Raw genomic sequence first — 17,125 nt, 5'->3', positions numbered from 1 at the left:
AATCCTTTTTTTATATATATATTTTTCTCAGTTCATTTCACCAATTTAGACTATTTTGTGCAGATCCATCACATAAAATAAGATTGAAAAACTAAATTACAGGTTGGAATTAGGTAAAAAGCCAAGGGGGGTGAATACTTTTGCAAGGCACTATAAACCTCAGATGAACAACACATGCAACTTCAAGCTCCTGTTCAACGATGCCCTTCTTAAAAACTATGGATTTTGGGATGTATTTACTGCACGATCAGGTTTTGTTTTCATTGATATGCACCATCTTCCTCAATTTACCTTTAGGTATACATTGATGGGTCCATCAATCACTGAATAAATGTTAACAAACGAAAAGAATGGCTTAATTTTAGGGTTGAGAAGATCTGCAAAAGTCACAACTTCAGTGCAAAAGTAAAAAAACAAATCACAGTTCACATTACACACTTTAGCTCTTTGGCTTTTGAGAGTTTGCATCCAAAAAGCTCAACTGTGTTCATATCTCCAGAACCACAGAAATGGCTAAAAAGAAAAAGCTGATCAAAGAAAGAAGAGTACAGATTCGTACTCTGAGGAAAGAAGGATACACAGAGAGACATTGCAAAGCATAATGAAGCGACGAGAAGAAACTAGAAGCTACTACAAAAGCAGTCATCATCAGTAAGAGAGATCAGCACCACAAATAAGCGAGGAAATCCTTCATCTCTGACAACTGTGAAAAGATGTTGGAGAAAGGCTGGTCTGAAGGGTTGTGTATCTGCAAAATAAATCACTACGTTTTACCATTTGGTTTCATTTTTGTATAATACTGCAATGCGCACCGTTGTTCATCTAAAGTTGCAGTACCCAATTTTTATCCAGACCTGTTGATTTTTTTTTATTAATGTTGATTTGTAAATCCTTAAACCAACTGAAAGAGGCTTTTTTTCACATTAATGTAGCTGTAAGGATGGTCACTCTCCCTTTGTGTGTGCTGCAATCCGAGCTACTTTGTTCTGTTAAGAAGCAACCGTGGGGTCTCATGTGCATGTGAGCCTAAATAAATTGCTCTAAAAGCAGCGTGAACGTTGGTTAGTTGTGGCTCCATTTGTAGAGGACTGAGATTTAAGCAGTGCTCTCCTGAGGTCCTACATCGCAACTTCAAAGACAACTGGACATCCTTAACAATTTAATTATACATTTTCATATATGTACAAAATATAAACATTTGACATCAGATGGTTTAGTAAAACTTTACAACTTAACGGGGTTGATCATAGTTTTTTTTTTTTTTTTCCTCCATATTAACTAAGTGAAAACACACAGAAAGTCTAGCGACAGAATTCAAGATGATACATTTGAAGAAGCAGCTGAGATATTGAACACCGTTACGAGTTCGGACCTCCAGTTTGCCATCTGACAGAAACTTCTGACACATTCACAACTTTTACTGTGGCACGGATGAAACGGAGTCAAGCTTAAACACAAATGGAAAAATATTCCAGTAGTACATATCAAAAGGTAACATTTCTCACCTCATTCTGATTATTAGTTCACACCAGTTGACTATGGGTACGTTTCAACTGCTTTGGTGCCAATTTACTTGCCCAGAAACAGCTTTCGGTACAGCGCACACCTCATTTTAATGATTTGTTGTATATTACACCGAATGGCAGCCAAGAAAAGCGTGATATATAAAAACTAAAAGAAAAGACATCACATTTTTCATTGAAATTTCCCACTGCAGCGTGGCTGTGCTGAACTGATGTATACAAGTAAATAAACCTCAAGTCACCTCACAATGAAGCTGATAATGTTGGCAGAATGATGGAAAGTTGGTGTCAGGTCAGGTTTTGGCTTGAATTCTGCATTAAGTCGCATTTCAGTGAGTCTCCCTGTAGCCGTCCCACAAAGTCCAGTATCGGTTCCTACAAGGGTGCAAACATTTACCTTTGAGTCTTTAAAGTCAGTCTTGGTGTTATCCTCCGTCATCATGCGAGGATTAAGGAGTGATACGACTATCGGGGGCAACTCTTTGTCCTGTCTGAACACCACGCTGGCTGAAGGCTTCTGGTGTGTTAGAGGGAGGCACTGACTGAGCGCTCCTCGGTGGCCCTGGGTCACTGCATACCGAACCACTGTTCCTGATCGGCCCACTGAGCTGCTTCGCTGTCACTACCCTCGAGATCTCCGTCCTCTCCACTGCCCTCCATGTCATCGCCATCCAGCTCAACCGTGGCGTCCGCGGGGCTCTCCTCCTTCTCCATCTTCTGCATGCCTTCTAAAGACTTCTGGTCATTAGGATCCAAGCTTAGGAAAGAAAAAACAGGTTTTTTGAAAAGATTAAACATAATTTGAACTTCAATATTTCATTTTATGACAACATCTCCACCATCAGTCTCCGTTTACCTCAACGCTATGCTGTACTGGTCCATGGCTTCCTGGTAATCATTGACAGCCACCAGGAAATCTCCCAGCATCCTGTGCAGGACACAGTCGCTTTGATTGGCCAGGGCGTTCCTCAGAAGAGTGATACCTTCTTCATATTTCTGTTCCCGACCTTAACAAGGTAAGCAGAGAAAGATCATTTGTGAAACAACAAATAACCTCACCGTACTTTACACAAGGTTAAAGGGGAACTGCGGTATTTTCAACATTAAGCCTCTTTTATGAGTCGTCTTTAATGTTTTAGAACCCCCCTCACCGCTTTTTTCAATTTTACTGCTGTCTCCGGTATTTGCCTAATTTGGATTCTTCTCAACCTGCTTCAGAATGGCAAGTCATATGCATGTCCTAAAAGGTCCGTAGAAGCACCATAAACGTCCGTTTTCAAAATCATCAACTCACCGGAGTGGTTACTGGTGTGCACTGGTAATCCATATCAAATTTCGTTGCGAAAAGTTGCTTCTGTCGTGTTTTATTTGACATTTTGTAAATCCCATTGAGTTCTATGGAAGACTGGATGTTCGTTGATATTACTCCGCCATCAACTGGTGTGGAGTATAGCAAGTCAGATTCAACTGCTGAGCGGAAGTTTATCCAACTTTTCGCAACGAAATTTGATATGGATTACCAGTGCACACTAGTAACCACTCCAGTGAGTTGATGATTTTGAAAACGGACGTTTATTGTGCTTTTACGGACCTTTTAGGACATGCACATACATGACTTGCCATTCTGAAGCAGGTTGAGAAGAATCAAAATTAGGCAAATACCGGAGACAGCAGTAAAATTCAAAAAAGCGGTGAGGGGGGTTCTAAAACATTGCAGACGACTCATAAAAGAGGCTTAATGTTGAAAATATCGCAGTTCCCCTTTAACACTATGTTCGTGTACGCACTGAGCAGTTCTGCCTTTTTGACCACGGCTTTGGTGTAGTCGGGTCTCTGAGCCAGCGCTTTGTCCAGCAAAGTTTTGGCTTTTTCCTGAGTCACAGGGTCTTCCAGGCACACTGTGGCCAGGATGGTGAGCGTCTGCGCATTGGCCCCCAGAGTCTTATAGATGTTGTTTGCCATCCCCATGGCCTCTCGAATCCCATTGGATGCCAGGTAACAGTCGATCAGACCTGAAGTTATTCACGACAAAGTTAAAGCATCTGAAAAAAACGCAACCAGATCATAAAATTTAACCTAAAAAGCAAACGTGCCTTCGTAGCAGTCGAGCCGGCAGGGCGCCAAACGCATTGCCTCTCTGAAGTGGATGATGGCTTCCTGAACTCGGCCCATATTTCTCAGTGCAGCCCCCTTCAGGAGGAGGGCCTGCACGCTGTTGCTGTTCAGCTGGATGGCCTTCGCGCCCAGGTAGAGCGCCCTGGAGTAACGCTTGCTGTAAAAGCTGTGACAGCTGTACAAAACACGCAGATTACACAGCTTTACAAGACAGTAATGAGTAGTAGCTGCTGCCCCTCTCAGGGTACATTTGAAATAATACAAGATTTAAAGGGGACATATTATGGAAGACGATTCCTTTTTCAGCATACATTAGGGAGTCTGAAGCTACCACCAAGTGTAAAACTTCCCCAAAAACACAACCCTGCCATTTTTTCCCCTTTGTTTGAAAGATTCATATTTAAGGAGCCGTTCCAATTTTCCTTTTAAAATGACATCACTCTTCAAGTTGACTCCACCTCGTCTGCTAAGCCCCTCCCACTCCCATCCACCCTGTATGACCGATGAAGTCACCCTGTAGTACAAATGTTCTGTTGTCAGCTGTACTGAGGAGCATGCATCTTCCATCCACCAGCAGCCTCAGGATATAAGAGCCCAGTGGATAAACTATATTTGAGGGTAATGTTCCAGCAGAGTTGGCTAAAAACTGTATGTGCAGCAACCACTTTTCCTCTCACTGTTTTAACAATTTGGTCCAGTTCAACGCTGGACTGAAGAAACTAAGCCACAAAGAGGGATCAGTTCCAAATCTCAGAGCCTGAACTTCAGAGCAGGGAAATGGACGTATCTGAGAAATAATTCCTCATGGTTTATTTATTTATTGATTTATTTTCTTCCTTTAACAGTAGCTAACACTAACGGCTTAGCTAATGAAGATGACGTACACCAACTTCTCAGGAGTTATTGCTGCTAGTTACTGAAAGATGAACATTATTGTTACCACATTACTTTAATTGAAGCTTTCTAGTTGAACGGTTCCGTTCTGCAACTCAGACAACCTGCAGCTGTGTGGATGAGGTGTGTTTTCAACACACCGGTCCTCTCCTCACTCCCGTTGCTACATTTTTAACGCTGTGCACCGCTCTCAGTGTGTTAACATTACATTATAGTTTCTGATAAAGATGTAGGTCTCCAAGTACAATTGTTTTAATGACGTTACTGTATTAAAAATGTTTAAACGCAGTAATTAACATCATTTAGCAATACACATGCATTACTGCAAGTTACGCTGTGCATTGATGAAAAAGGATCGTTTACTAGCATCTGCTGCTAACTTACAGCTACACTTCTGAACCATTTCCCTGTATTTAGCTGCTGGCCTCAGTAAAAGGGAGTTGTTGAGCACTTGCTCACTCTCCACCCTGAAAACAATCTATAAATAAGGGTTTAAAAACAGGGCAAAGACTAGACACACTGTGCTTAAACCAACAGGTATTCTGACCAAATCCTGTCTCATACATCTCAATAAGACCCTAGAAAATTGTGTCAAACTGTTAAAAAGGGCAGAATACATCGCCTTTAAACAAAGGCTTACTGAGGCCTTCATTTGGAGACTCACCCAGAGATCACCCAGGGTTCAGCATGCTGGTCGGATATATTAAATAATCGACCTCCCAGGACTTCCACATCCTCCAAGTGTCCCTCACGGGCCATCAGGTAGCCGTAAACATCCATTCCTACAAGTGTAAAAAGTCTCAGTCACATCTCAAACTTGGGTTACTTAAACTAATTCGACACAACTGCAAGATCAAGTCACAAAAACAAAACCGGTAATAAGTGCAAGATAGATTCAACTGATAATGATAGATGCTCAGTTGTAAACATGTGAACACAGGCATGTAAAAACTTCTATTGGAGCTCACCTTTGATGAGGTAAGGGTCCAGCATTTGGGCTTGTTCAAATTTGAGAATGGCATTTTTGGTGTCACCTGCCCTAAAATAGACATCTGCCAGGCTGACCAGAAGGTCCACGTTGTCCCGCAGAAGAGATTTCTTCTCCAGGGAGCTGAAACAGAATTCCCACCCGACCAATAAGGATGAAGGATGAGCACACATAAAATCAGCAGGCTGCCACATCATAGTTCAGTACTTCTTACAAAGAATCGGCACTCTGCTCACCAAATAGTGTTGATGGCTCTCTGATTGTCCCCTGCATGTATGAAGGCGTATGCTTTGATCCAAACAGAGAGCCAGTCCAAGTTGGGGAGGCTCTGGATCACATCCATGGTCATGGATGCCACTTCAGCTCCTTTAACTGACAGAGACAGAAGGCCTGGAAGAGAAATAGATTATTTACACTAAAAGTTTACAGGATTAAGCGATCAACTAAACTCAAGCTGGACATTTGCAGGCTGCACAGTTCAAAAGATATATTCTCAAAGAATTGTAAACCCCCGGAAGGGATGATCAAAATAAAAGCAAAACTTTGTTTTTAGTCATTTCTGTCACCTTTCGTGCATTTTGTCGCACATGTTATTGATTTTTTTCAGCAACTGAATCACACACAGAAATCATTTTTACATCAATTTACCTAGTATCTTTTGTGTAAAAGACATATGTCGTGTATGCGGTGGGTTTTGAGAAAGTCTGAGCTTATTATTGATCCACAAAGGCAGGTATAGCAAAAACGGACTTCTATATCACTCGTGAACAAGATCCCCAGATACTTAAACTCCTCCGCCTGTGGCAGGGACTCATCCTCAACCCGCAGAGAGGATTCCACCTTTTCCCGGTTGAAGGGGCAGCTCCGGGTGGAGTCCAACACGCACCGCAAACGAGTTTGACAGCTCTTGCTTTGGTTTTACAGGGACCGGATAGCTCGTAAAAGCGGCTCCGATACCCCCCACAGAATCTCTCGGGGAACATGTCGTAAGCCTTTTCCAAGTCTACAAACATGTGATGGCAGGTTGGAATTAGAGACGGACCAACAGATTGGGGCTTTGTCAGCAGTAGTAGAAGCTTTCAGTTTACTGGTCCATCTTCGTTTCACCTATGGTCACAGATCAGGGTAGTGACCGAATGAACGAGATCGTGGACACAAGCGGCTGAAATGGGTTTATTTCAGAGGGGGGCTGGGCGCAGCCTTAGAGATAGGGGGAGGAGCTCCACCATCCACAGGGAGCTCGGAGTCGAGCCGCTGCGCCGCTGCGCCAGAAGGTGGTTCATCTGGTTAGGATGCCTCCTGGTCACATCCCTTCTCAGGTTTTCCGGGCACATCCTACTGGGAGGAGGCCCTGGGGCAGAATCAGAACTCGCTGGAGGGATTATATATGCCTTCTGGCCTGGGAACGCCTCGGGAACTCCCAGGAGGAGCTAGAGGGTGTCGCTGGGGAGAGCGACCTAACCTCCGCCAAGCTGATGACAATGGATGGATGGACGGACATTTATATTACAAATTCCAAAAGGTTCAAATAAATCATGAAAGTAAACCTGTCTGAGTCGTTGCTGCCACTCACCCTAAGAGTGCAATACTAAAAGTATTAGTAAGTATCAGTTATTTAATTTATTTTTCCAATATTGATACTTAGACCATGAAATGATCTCTTAAGCATTTGAAAAAACATAAATTCTTCTTTTTATTGTTCCAATGAACTGAAAGAAAGGCTCTTAAAATGATACTTCTATACCAGCATGTATGTGCCGTTAGTTCGTGCACGCCAGGTGGGGCACTCATAAGGCCTCTCAGGCAGTTCGGTTGGATTAGATGCAACGTCCATCTGAACAGGTGGTGTCTCGTTTGGATAAACTTATGAACTGCATGGCCTGTCGCAGTGAACGTGTCTCTGGAGGTTAAACGTTGCATGGTGAATTACAGCATCTGTGACCGTGCATACCAATGATTGCATCCAAGGCCAGGGGACACTGTCTGAGCACCTCTTTGTAGCTCGTCACAGCAGAACGCTCCTGACCAGCTTTCCTGTACAGGTTAGCCAGCATCATGTTGATCTGAAGGAGGAAAGAACAACAACATTCAATTTTACTTCCAATAGAGGCTGATGCAGAGGACATCCGCTCATGTTTTATGGCAGATTTTCTTATAACGTGCCTTAATTGCCAAAACCGAGCCAAAACACAGAATTTATCAAAGTAAAACCGTTTGTCCTTCTCGTCCAGGGTTCTTAACTCTTAAAACCATTCATATAATTGCACCTTAACCGTAAAAGACAAGGGTTCACCCCCTTCTAAGAGCATTTTTGTTGCTCTATCTTTTTAAAAATACACTGCAGCCACAGCTTTTTTGTATCTCAAAAGAATGGCACATAAATCATGATGAAAACAGTGACTTAACCTTTGGAGTCCTCTGCCTGGATGGGATCCCATCGAGAACAGCAATGGCATCTTTATCCAGTTTCAAAATGGTGTAGCACTCAGCTATTTTGTATTTTACCTCGATTTCTGAGGGCAAACTCTGAAAAGCAAAACAGAAGGTAAATTTACGCGTTTCTAACAACACTCAAGCCAAAGTCTTTGGGTGGTTCTTAGTCAAGAATAGTAGTGCATTATATCTAAAAAGGTATTGTCTTTAAATGACAAGTTTCAGATGAATACTGAGGTATCATGCGCTGTATGCTGGTGTTAACTGTGATATTTATAGGCACATTTTGATACTGCAATGCAACACAAATATTCAAATAATGAGGTTTTGTTCCGTTGACACTGTATTGACAGCAGATGTTACGCCTGGTGGATTGTTTTGTTTTTTATTTCTTCCACTTCACTCGTCATTACACATCACTGCTTTAGCGTGCCAATGCGTTTCTGCAGAGGTACGACGACAGGGTCCATCTCAGCATCCCTAAATTAATAATATTGAATGCAATTCATGCGACAGAAAAGTAGCATTTTGGTACTTTTTTTCTGCATGTGATGATGAAACAGTGTTTTAGTGAATTGCAACAACCATAATAATCGTGAAAATGGAAAACTGATATGGTGACAGCCTCACTTAACTCAAATGAAAACATCTTTCAATAAGCAGGAAATTGACCAGCATTCAGCCACATACCTGGGCCTGTATGTTGGATGCAGCTCCACCTGTGGATGTGCGAACTTTAGATGTTTTGCTGAGCACTTTCTTCTGTTGCAGTGCCATGCTGTATTTGCAAGCGGCGTTACGGTATTCCTTATCATGGAAAATAGCATCAGCGTGGTAAACTAGCAGCTGGTACTTCTGGGCTGGCGAGAACAGCTCTCTAAAATCAAAGACACACGAATAAATCCGCAATAAATAAAAGAGGAGGAGTGGAAATAACTAGTCTCTTTTATCTGCTGCATATACTATAAAGGAAGGTGTAAGTTTCATTGATAAAAACAAAGATTAAAACTGAGTAATAAATGAAAAATGCTCTCATTAAAAAAAACAATGCCAGACGCAGTTAAAGTATTTTGTGTTTAATTAGCTTTAGGCTACATCGGTGCAAAAACATTGACACTGGATATACCTAGCAATTGCTTTGAAGCAATCCCTAAATAACAAAGACTGAAAGAGGAACGATGAAAAATAAGAACAAGACATCCTAAGACACAACACAAGTTGTCCTGCTCAACACCCCTTTTGGCTAACACCGTTGTGACTCTACACATGGCTAACTCTTGGGTTAAGAATGCTAACTGTATTCACTTTGTAATATAAATAATTGCTGTTGTTATTATTTGTGTTATTGAATCAATGCAGTTCTTTCATCTAAATAGTTAAGACAGAGCTAGGGAAAGGTAGATGTTGTTGAACAGTTAGCCTACCACGGACTGACAACATGAAATAGACGGTCCCCGCTGTACTTACGGGTTGTTATTGCTCATCGTGAGCAGTAAACTGCTCAATATCCGGACATTAGAGTGAAGGCCAGCAGCCGCCATGTCCCGAACATGATCTATTACATTCATTTTCAAATATTCTGAAGGCCTGCTATGGGTTTCTGCGTCAAGTTTAAAGTTTCACCTCGGAAACAGCTAACGCCTACTAGCATCTGATGTGTTAAATATGGCGCCGAACGAGCTTCCTCCGTACATTTTTGGCTTTTAGTGCTCTAAACGGGCTCGTATTTTCAACAACCACACCAGATATTATGATACTTTTAGAGAATTTTTGACTGTGACGTATACATTTAGAATTCTATTGACTTTATGTTCAACATTTTGACGATTAAGGATGAAAGTTTAACTGTTAAGCATTTTTTTATTTGTGTTGTCAATGTAGTTAAGAGACGATATTCATATTTTTCCGATAGTTTTAAAAGCACCTTTTGTTTTCGTCTGCAACAGTGTTTTAAATTTGGTAAATAAATGTGAGAAAAGCTATTTGTGACTTTCATGTCTGAAATTACTGGTGGTAATCATAAGAGGACTGCATATATAGATGATGAAACAGTAATGATGAACAACACAGGTAAGATAATACAGATATATACATTCAAAGTTGTAGAAATAATTTGTATTTTTGTTATGCTATATAACAGTATATTTTTTCTTTGTTTTGGACCACTTTTTTTTTTACGGTTCTACTCCATAAATGTATTGTCTAAACAGGTGGCAGTTAAAAGAATAACTATATTTTCTTAATTTAAAAACATTCTTTACTCACTTCTGAATGTACATCCCAAAATTAACGAAAGTTTGAATATTTTTGTTTAATTTCGGACATTAAAAGCTTAAAAATGGAATGTTTCTTCTTTTCAATGGAATTCAGTTTTAATACACGTGCGTTGCATTGCAAGCCTGCAATACGTAACAAAAAATGTGAGACGGTAAAGTTTTTACTGCTTTGTAATGTTGTTATTCCTTCTCAGTCACGACACTTAAAAGACAACCCAGCATTGAGAAGACCAAGTGATGACCTGTTTCAGTTGTTATTTGGTCCTATTCTTTCTGTAAACATTATTCAAAATCTGCAACAGTGCAGGTTTATTATTGTTTTTATTGTTTAATAATTCTCCACACATCCTCTGTTTGAAACAGGTGAATCCAGTACCCATACCCTCTTCTTCCTCAGCTTGCCTTTGTAATATTAACAGAATGTGATTTGCGTTGTCTGGTTGGAAAGTGAATGGACATCCTTGGAAACGATTTTTTTAAATCTTCATGAACTTTTCTGCATTAATACTGTCACAACACAAGTGACCAGCTTTTCTGATCTATAATTACACGCTGAAAACGATTTTTTTCTATCTTAGATGTCTCTAGACAACGTTAATCATTTTAATTTAAAATGACATTTGTCGCTGTAACTCCTTATTGTAGCATTTGGCAAAAATTTCCCACAGTAATCCCTCGTAAATGTGGTTATACCAGCAATTGATGAATGATGGTTGTTAAGGCAGTGCCCTCTGTGTGTCCAGCATGCTCTCTTGCCCTTATAACACAGAAATTCCTCCAAATTTCTTCAATGATTTAATGATATTATGCACTGTGGAGAGAGAAATATACAAATACCTTCCATCTTTCTGTGTGGAACATTGTTTTCGCACACATTTGTGGATTACATCAGTGGTGCATGAAAAACTGCAGCTGTGGATATAAATCATTACTATCACAAGCTGACATCAATTTTTAAACCCAAATGTCCCTTGTCCCAATTTTTTTACAACGTGATGCAGACCTGAAATGCAAAAATGGATGTAAGAAATAAAGTTGATTGGAGAAAATATGAATATTTTGGGTTTATAATGTCCAGACTTTTCCACAAGTTACACACTGTTTCCCTGTTTGGGGTTAACCAAAAGTATTTATTACAGAGCAGTACTCATAATAAGCCACTAACTGAACAGTAACATGTAAAAAGCACTGATTTGAGAGGAGTCCTTTGCTGAAAGTGTCTCAGTAGCGGTGCAACCTTTGATGGGAAATGACCACCAAGGTTGTATATTACGTATCAACCAGGAATCTTACATGCTACGACAGTTTGGAGGGCTGGAAAGAATGTTTTCCAGGTCACATCTTGTAGATTTATCAAGAAACGTTGCATTGAAGAGCATAGTAAGCTGCAGATGCGCATGCGCACGGACGGTTAAACCTAGCAGCTGAAGCTTGTGTCAAAACACAGAGGGAAGCCAGCAGCAGGCAGTGCAGGACCTCGTTTCTGTTCAGGGTTTAGCTCTATTTTTCGATAACTGTTTGTCTATACAGTGTTTTTTTTTTCATCAATTACGTCCACGTACCATGACCGAACAATCAGCACTACTTCTTCGAAAACAACTGGCAGGTAAAACGAAGAAAACACGAGACGTTAATGTGGTTGATAAAAAGGCTATCTATCGAGTGGCTAACGTTAGCTTTTCTTTAAAGCTACGCAAAGCTATGTTTACGCCATAGGAGCTAGGATCGGATTGCTAACCCAGCTATGTAATAGGCGTCTTTATTGCTGCAATTGAGTATGTGGCAAAGGTACTTTTATTAAATGACTATTGCTAAGAAAAATACATATATTTAGAAATATATTGGTCACAAATACGAGTTTTAAGCGACTCATAATAGTAAGCTAACATTGCTATCTGGCTAGCGAGTTCGGCACTAGTTATCGGACAGAACAAAGGAATAATCAGTCCAGGGACTCCTCTACCCTGATGACTTTAGCATTGTTTATTGTAGATGTGAACACTCCTAACCTTTCCTAGATACATATGCTACTGTATCAGAAGCAATTTGATAACAATTGCAAATTCATAATCATGCTATGTAAGATAATATCACACGTTTCTGATGTCATATGTGGCTCGGACTGTGATGCTGTTAAGTTAGCTTTTCTATTCCAGTTCTTTTAAACTGATTATAGGCATTTTAGAACTGCAGCTTAGTGATATGGGACGGTTATTGTTCTCTTATCAGTACCTATATTTTCGCAGCTGGTGTCAGTGATTAATGCACATGTATCTGGACACAGAGCCTTACACCCAGTTTGCTTTGTAGCTGCCCGTCTGTCCAATGAACTAAGATAGATTAATGGGACAGATTTTAAACCAGATGTGACTTGTTTATTTATCTATTATTTAACACTGCCGATCACTAAACTGTCTAAGCAGCTGTGATTGTTGACATTTGATTTTATGAGAAATTTTGGAGTGAAATGGGAAAAAAATAAGCCTGATGTGGTCAGCAAACTTACTTTAGGCGTCAAGATGCTGCATTTCAGCCAATATCACATCTCAGTGCTGCAGCCAAAGTGCCCCTCTTTGATGAAGTTGCAGATGCACATTGCATGTAACTGCAGAAACCTTCAATCATAAAAGTGGTGAGGTTTGAGGGTTTTCATGCAATAAGTCAACACTGCATCCATTTACATGTCTGATTTAGCATTGACTGTACACTATGCAAATTTTGGCGTCTGTATGTGAGAGGATATGTGATTCATCTGAGGCTGATTCACTGCCATTCACTGTTCAAGTTTGAGAGTCAGTTCAGCTGTGATGTACTGTATTTGGAAACACTTAATTCATTAAACAAGCTTGCGATATTGCAAGACTATTACTTATTTTCCTTGAAAGTAGCTAAATGATCCTTTTAACGATTAAAATACAGATAAAAGGTCCCATTTGTGTTATTCCGATACTGAAAACTTACAACTGTCCACCCCATTGAGCCAGGTTACCAAACACAAACCACTGTATATCTCCGATACTGATATAATCAGGGTTATATTGAAGGTTTACTTCAAGCACATTAGTCTCTGTTCCAACATGCCGCGTTGCTAATTTAAAAAGTACATGGTGCAAGGATAATGCAACATGAGCTTGGCGGATCCAGTCAGTTCATACTTGTATTTGTAGTAGATATTAGTAGTTTGTAGTTTAGACATCTTTCACAGCTGCTCCACGGTGTTCAACGTGTCAACACAAGTAAATAAGAGGTGGAAAAACATTCTGCTTACTATGTATCTGTCTAAACGTGCTGTGATGGACTCTAGCGCACATTTATTACCCTTTAAAAGTGCTCATTGTGCTGCATTATTGATTAATCTATTTATTCATTCTATTTTTTTTTTCTGGTGTTTTCTTTATCTGCTGTTTGTTTTATGTTGTGGCCTATTTTAAAATCTGCTCAAAAAGGCCTTTATGTGATCTTGTTATTTAGGCAGTTTGCTTTGCATTTGAATAGATTTTATAGTGCAGTTTGCTGTTTTTGTTGTGTTACACTCTCTGCTGCAGGTTTTCCTGCATTTCCAGTTAAGTTCGTTAGAAAAGCATTCTGATTTTTCTTCTCCCAGAGCTCAACAAAAACCCTGTGGAGGGCTTCTCAGCTGGTCTCATCGATGACGATGACATATACAAGTGGGAAGTTGTGATCATTGGTCCACAAGATACTCTTTTGTAAGTAAGAGAATAAGGACACAGTGTCCTTATTTATAAGGATAGCAGTGTATTTAAAACAAATAGTTTGATTGAAAGAAAATTTTAATCTGTTATTTATTTTTTTAACTGCAGTGAAGGCGGGTTTTTCAAAGCATACCTAACCTTTCCCTATGATTATCCACTACGGCCGCCAAAGATGAAGTTCATTACTGAAATATGGCATCCAAATGGTAAAAAAAAACATGTCTCATACTCTGCTACTTACTGAATTTCCATCACCATTAATTGGTCTGGACGTGTGAATTCATGTCAAAATGGACCGTTTTTCTTGTGATTAAAGAGCATTTGCAGCCAAATTTATCCTCCCATTTGTCTTTACAGTTGCAAAGAACGGGGATGTTTGCATCTCAATTCTGCATGAGCCAGGAGAAGATAAGTTTGGTTATGAAAAGCCCGAGGAGCGCTGGCTTCCAATCCACACAGTAGAGACAATCATGATTAGTGTTATTTCCATGCTGGCAGACCCCAACAGTGATTCACCAGCTAATGTGGATGCTGCAGTGAGTTACGCCACTTTTCCCGTTACCCCCCAGTCTTGAAATTCTCTTTTCAGTCTTGTTTTCTCTGCATTAAACCAAGGATGTGTCCTTAAAAGAGTCTGATGTTCCTCTCACAGAAAGAGTGGAGGGAGGACCCTAATGGCGAATTCAAGAGGAAGGTGGCTCGCTGTGTAAGAAAAAGTCAAGAGATGGCATTCGATTAGGAGTCAGCTGTAATTTCCAGGGTAAGTAAACTGACCTGTGCAGCAAGAGACACTCAAACCACGGCCTCTGAAAGCAATAATAACTTCAGGTTTTTTTTGTCCAGTTAAAGGAAATGCCTTCAGAGGGAAAACTCCAGCAAAAGGCTTTCGCACCCCTTGTTTTGCCAGTCAAAGGAATTAGTCGGCCTCAGCCACATTTCTGTGAACGGTCTGTCACATGAGCCAATTTGTGAACCCTACCAGCGAAATTAACCTGTTTCCTACCTGGAATTGTATATTTAATTTTATTTATTTTGAAGAAGAAAAAATTAATGATGTAAGATATGTCACTACTGTAAATTACTTGCTTTTTTATCTGCTGCTGAACAGTTTCTACTTTATACCAGGTTTCTTATGCAATTTAGTGGTCAAGATTGTGTGAAACAAAAGCCTGTTCTCATAGGTCGTCACCAACATCCCAACAAATCTGTCAATGGCTGTGATTAATTTTCGACACTGTCGTTGAATCACTGTTGCCTTTCGTTGGCTTCACCTCTTCACAGTTTGCTTATTGTTCATAGGAACAGGCTGAGAACTTTTAGAGCACCTTCTAGTTTTCATATCTTAAGTTTTTCTGAGAAGCTGCCTTCTGTTTGCAATCTCCACGAATGCCAGTGTGCGTCCGAGATGTTCAAAGCCATTTCTCTCAAACAAACCCGCATGATGCCCTCAAACAGCCCTGTTGCGTATCGCTCTTTGCCGTTAATTTAAGTAGAACGACTTGCGCAGCAACTTGAGAGTTATTGTTTCATATGTTGTCTCGCACAGGCGGAGTTAATACTAGCAGAAGGTTTGTGCCAACTTCTCAGGATCAGGACTTTATTGGGGTTCTCGATTAGCAGTTTGTAAGATAAATCTGATATTTCTGATCTTGATACATGACCCTTCTGATCGTTGAGGAAGTCGTTGAGGAATTATCAGTTAGTCTACATTGTTTATCAATCTTGTGCAACCAAATGCTGTCTCTGAAGTAGCCCTGGATGTGATTACTACACAGGTGGCAGGTTAGCCGGCACCTGAGCTTACCTCAATTTAACGGGATAACAAATTTGACCAGGGTTTTGGTTGAGTTCTTAATTTGTTGGGGAACATTTTGGGATTTTAGGGGGCTCCATAGTAGACTTGGGCATAGTGCTTCTTACTTTCTTCGTCATGGCACATTCGGCTTTTAGTGTGTGTGGGTAAGATCACATTCACCTCTTGAATAATGCTCTTTACTTCTATCAACATCTTGAGTTCTGATTGGTGCATTCCTCGATTATATTTGCCGCTTTTTTCTAAATCACTGAACCCTAGACTTGAAGTTAACTCACCAACTGGTAAAGTAAAATAAAATTGGTGTTCTGTTGGGAAATACAGACCAACCCTGAATCTAGATGTTATTTTTTGGGTGGAGTATGTAAAACCATTGGCTTGTCTTCACTTTATTGATGGTGTTGCTAACTATTATCGATCTGTGAAAGAAACTAAAAATAGTTAACCATCTTTTGGCGCATGCAATCAGGTTTGAAGGGGTGAGGTATGTTTAAATAGGAACCCTATTAGTACATTCTGAGTGAATGTGATGTGTACAATTAGTAGATTTGTGTAGACTTGATCACATACCTGCTGTTGACATTACCTTTTTAAGTCAGAATTTCTAACCTACCATGACCTCCTCTGACCGGTGTTCACTGTATTTGCACAGATTCGGTGCGTTTGAAATGTCATTAAGCAATACGCTCTGAAAAATGGCGTGTCCAGGTATCCACCACAACGCCATTTATTTGTTTGTCGTAGGTTGTTTTTTTGTTTTGTTTTATGTTTTTTTTTTTTCTGGTTCCATTTTGGTGTCAATGCAATGTATATTGGACATGATGCTCAATAAAGCGTGTAAACAGAGTGACTCTTCATTTTATTTGTGTTGTGCATTTTAGATGAGAACACACTCAGGGTTCATGTAGATTGGACCTCTTCTCTGTAACTGGAAGCCAATGATAGTGTCACACATCAGGCTCTACTGCAGGGGTGTCAAACTGATCCATGAAAGGGCCGGTGTTGGTGCAGGTTTTTGTTCCAACCCTGCAACAGCACAGCTGACTTGTGTCCTTCAATCAACTGAACTGGTTAAGACATTCAGTGCAGACAGTTCAGTTGATTGAATGAAACAAGCTCTACTGGCTGCAACACACACTGAGCAGAAGACGATGCGAGCAACCTCAGGAAACACTGGGGTTGCAACTTAAGATGAGGGGAAGAGTTACACGTGTAGGTCTAGTCTTCAATAATTTAATGCAGATTACATATTTGTGTCGTTTTAAACAGAGGTTCTTGACATGCACTCATGCTACATCGGGTATTTCTTAGAAAAGGATTTTTATTGATAATATAAAAGACTAATGTGGCTTTGCTCTTCAGTTGGTGTT

General features: G+C 40.2%; 2 protein-coding genes across 2 annotated transcripts; one reads left to right on the top strand and one right to left on the bottom strand.

Annotated features, from left to right (window-relative positions):
• Nucleotides 1-1,146: 1,146 nt before the first annotated feature.
• Nucleotides 1,147-9,633, bottom strand: anapc7 (anaphase promoting complex subunit 7). Its single transcript, XM_075468260.1, has 11 exons — nucleotides 9,421-9,633; nucleotides 8,644-8,830; nucleotides 7,927-8,046; nucleotides 7,472-7,583; nucleotides 5,757-5,910; nucleotides 5,501-5,643; nucleotides 5,197-5,314; nucleotides 3,617-3,813; nucleotides 3,311-3,535; nucleotides 2,380-2,530; nucleotides 1,147-2,280 (listed from the first exon to the last, which is right to left on the bottom strand). Exons 1-11 carry the CDS (start codon nucleotides 9,519-9,521, stop codon nucleotides 2,091-2,093), a joined length of 1,698 nt encoding a protein of 565 aa, XP_075324375.1. The 5' UTR covers nucleotides 9,522-9,633; the 3' UTR covers nucleotides 1,147-2,090.
• A 2,030-nt stretch (nucleotides 9,634-11,663) lies between these two features.
• Nucleotides 11,664-16,601, top strand: LOC142382425 (ubiquitin-conjugating enzyme E2 G1). The gene is made up of 6 exons (XM_075468259.1): nucleotides 11,664-11,835; nucleotides 13,834-13,936; nucleotides 14,051-14,148; nucleotides 14,300-14,478; nucleotides 14,595-14,702; nucleotides 14,786-16,601. The coding sequence occupies exons 1-5, from the start codon at nucleotides 11,793-11,795 to the stop codon at nucleotides 14,679-14,681; spliced, it is 510 nt and encodes a 169-aa protein (XP_075324374.1). The 5' UTR covers nucleotides 11,664-11,792; the 3' UTR covers nucleotides 14,682-14,702; nucleotides 14,786-16,601.
• Nucleotides 16,602-17,125: the final 524 nt, after the last annotated feature.

Source organism: Odontesthes bonariensis, chromosome 6 (assembly GCF_027942865.1).
Source record: "Odontesthes bonariensis isolate fOdoBon6 chromosome 6, fOdoBon6.hap1, whole genome shotgun sequence".
In the NCBI taxonomy this organism is placed as follows: Eukaryota; Metazoa; Chordata; class Actinopteri; order Atheriniformes; family Atherinopsidae; genus Odontesthes; species Odontesthes bonariensis.
This window is presented reverse-complemented; position numbering and strand designations above follow the sequence as displayed.

Excerpts from the sequence above, each read along its gene's own strand:
- anapc7 (XM_075468260.1), bottom strand. The coding sequence starts at position 9,521 with ATGAATGTAATAGATCATGTTCGGGACATGGCGGCTGCTGGCCTTCAC. Across the intron at positions 7,584-7,926 it reads CCAGGCAGAGGACTCCAAAG|ATCAACATGATGCTGGCTAA; the intron begins GTTAAGTCACTG and ends TTCCTCCTTCAG. Across the intron at positions 5,911-7,471 it reads GGCCTTGGATGCAATCATTG|GCCTTCTGTCTCTGTCAGTT; the intron begins GTATGCACGGTC and ends TTTCTCTTCCAG.
- LOC142382425 (XM_075468259.1), top strand. The coding sequence starts at position 11,793 with ATGACCGAACAATCAGCACTACTTCTTCGAAAACAACTGGCAG. Across the intron at positions 11,836-13,833 it reads TCTTCGAAAACAACTGGCAG|AGCTCAACAAAAACCCTGTG; the intron begins GTAAAACGAAGA and ends TTCTTCTCCCAG. Across the intron at positions 14,149-14,299 it reads TGAAATATGGCATCCAAATG|TTGCAAAGAACGGGGATGTT; the intron begins GTAAAAAAAAAC and ends TTGTCTTTACAG.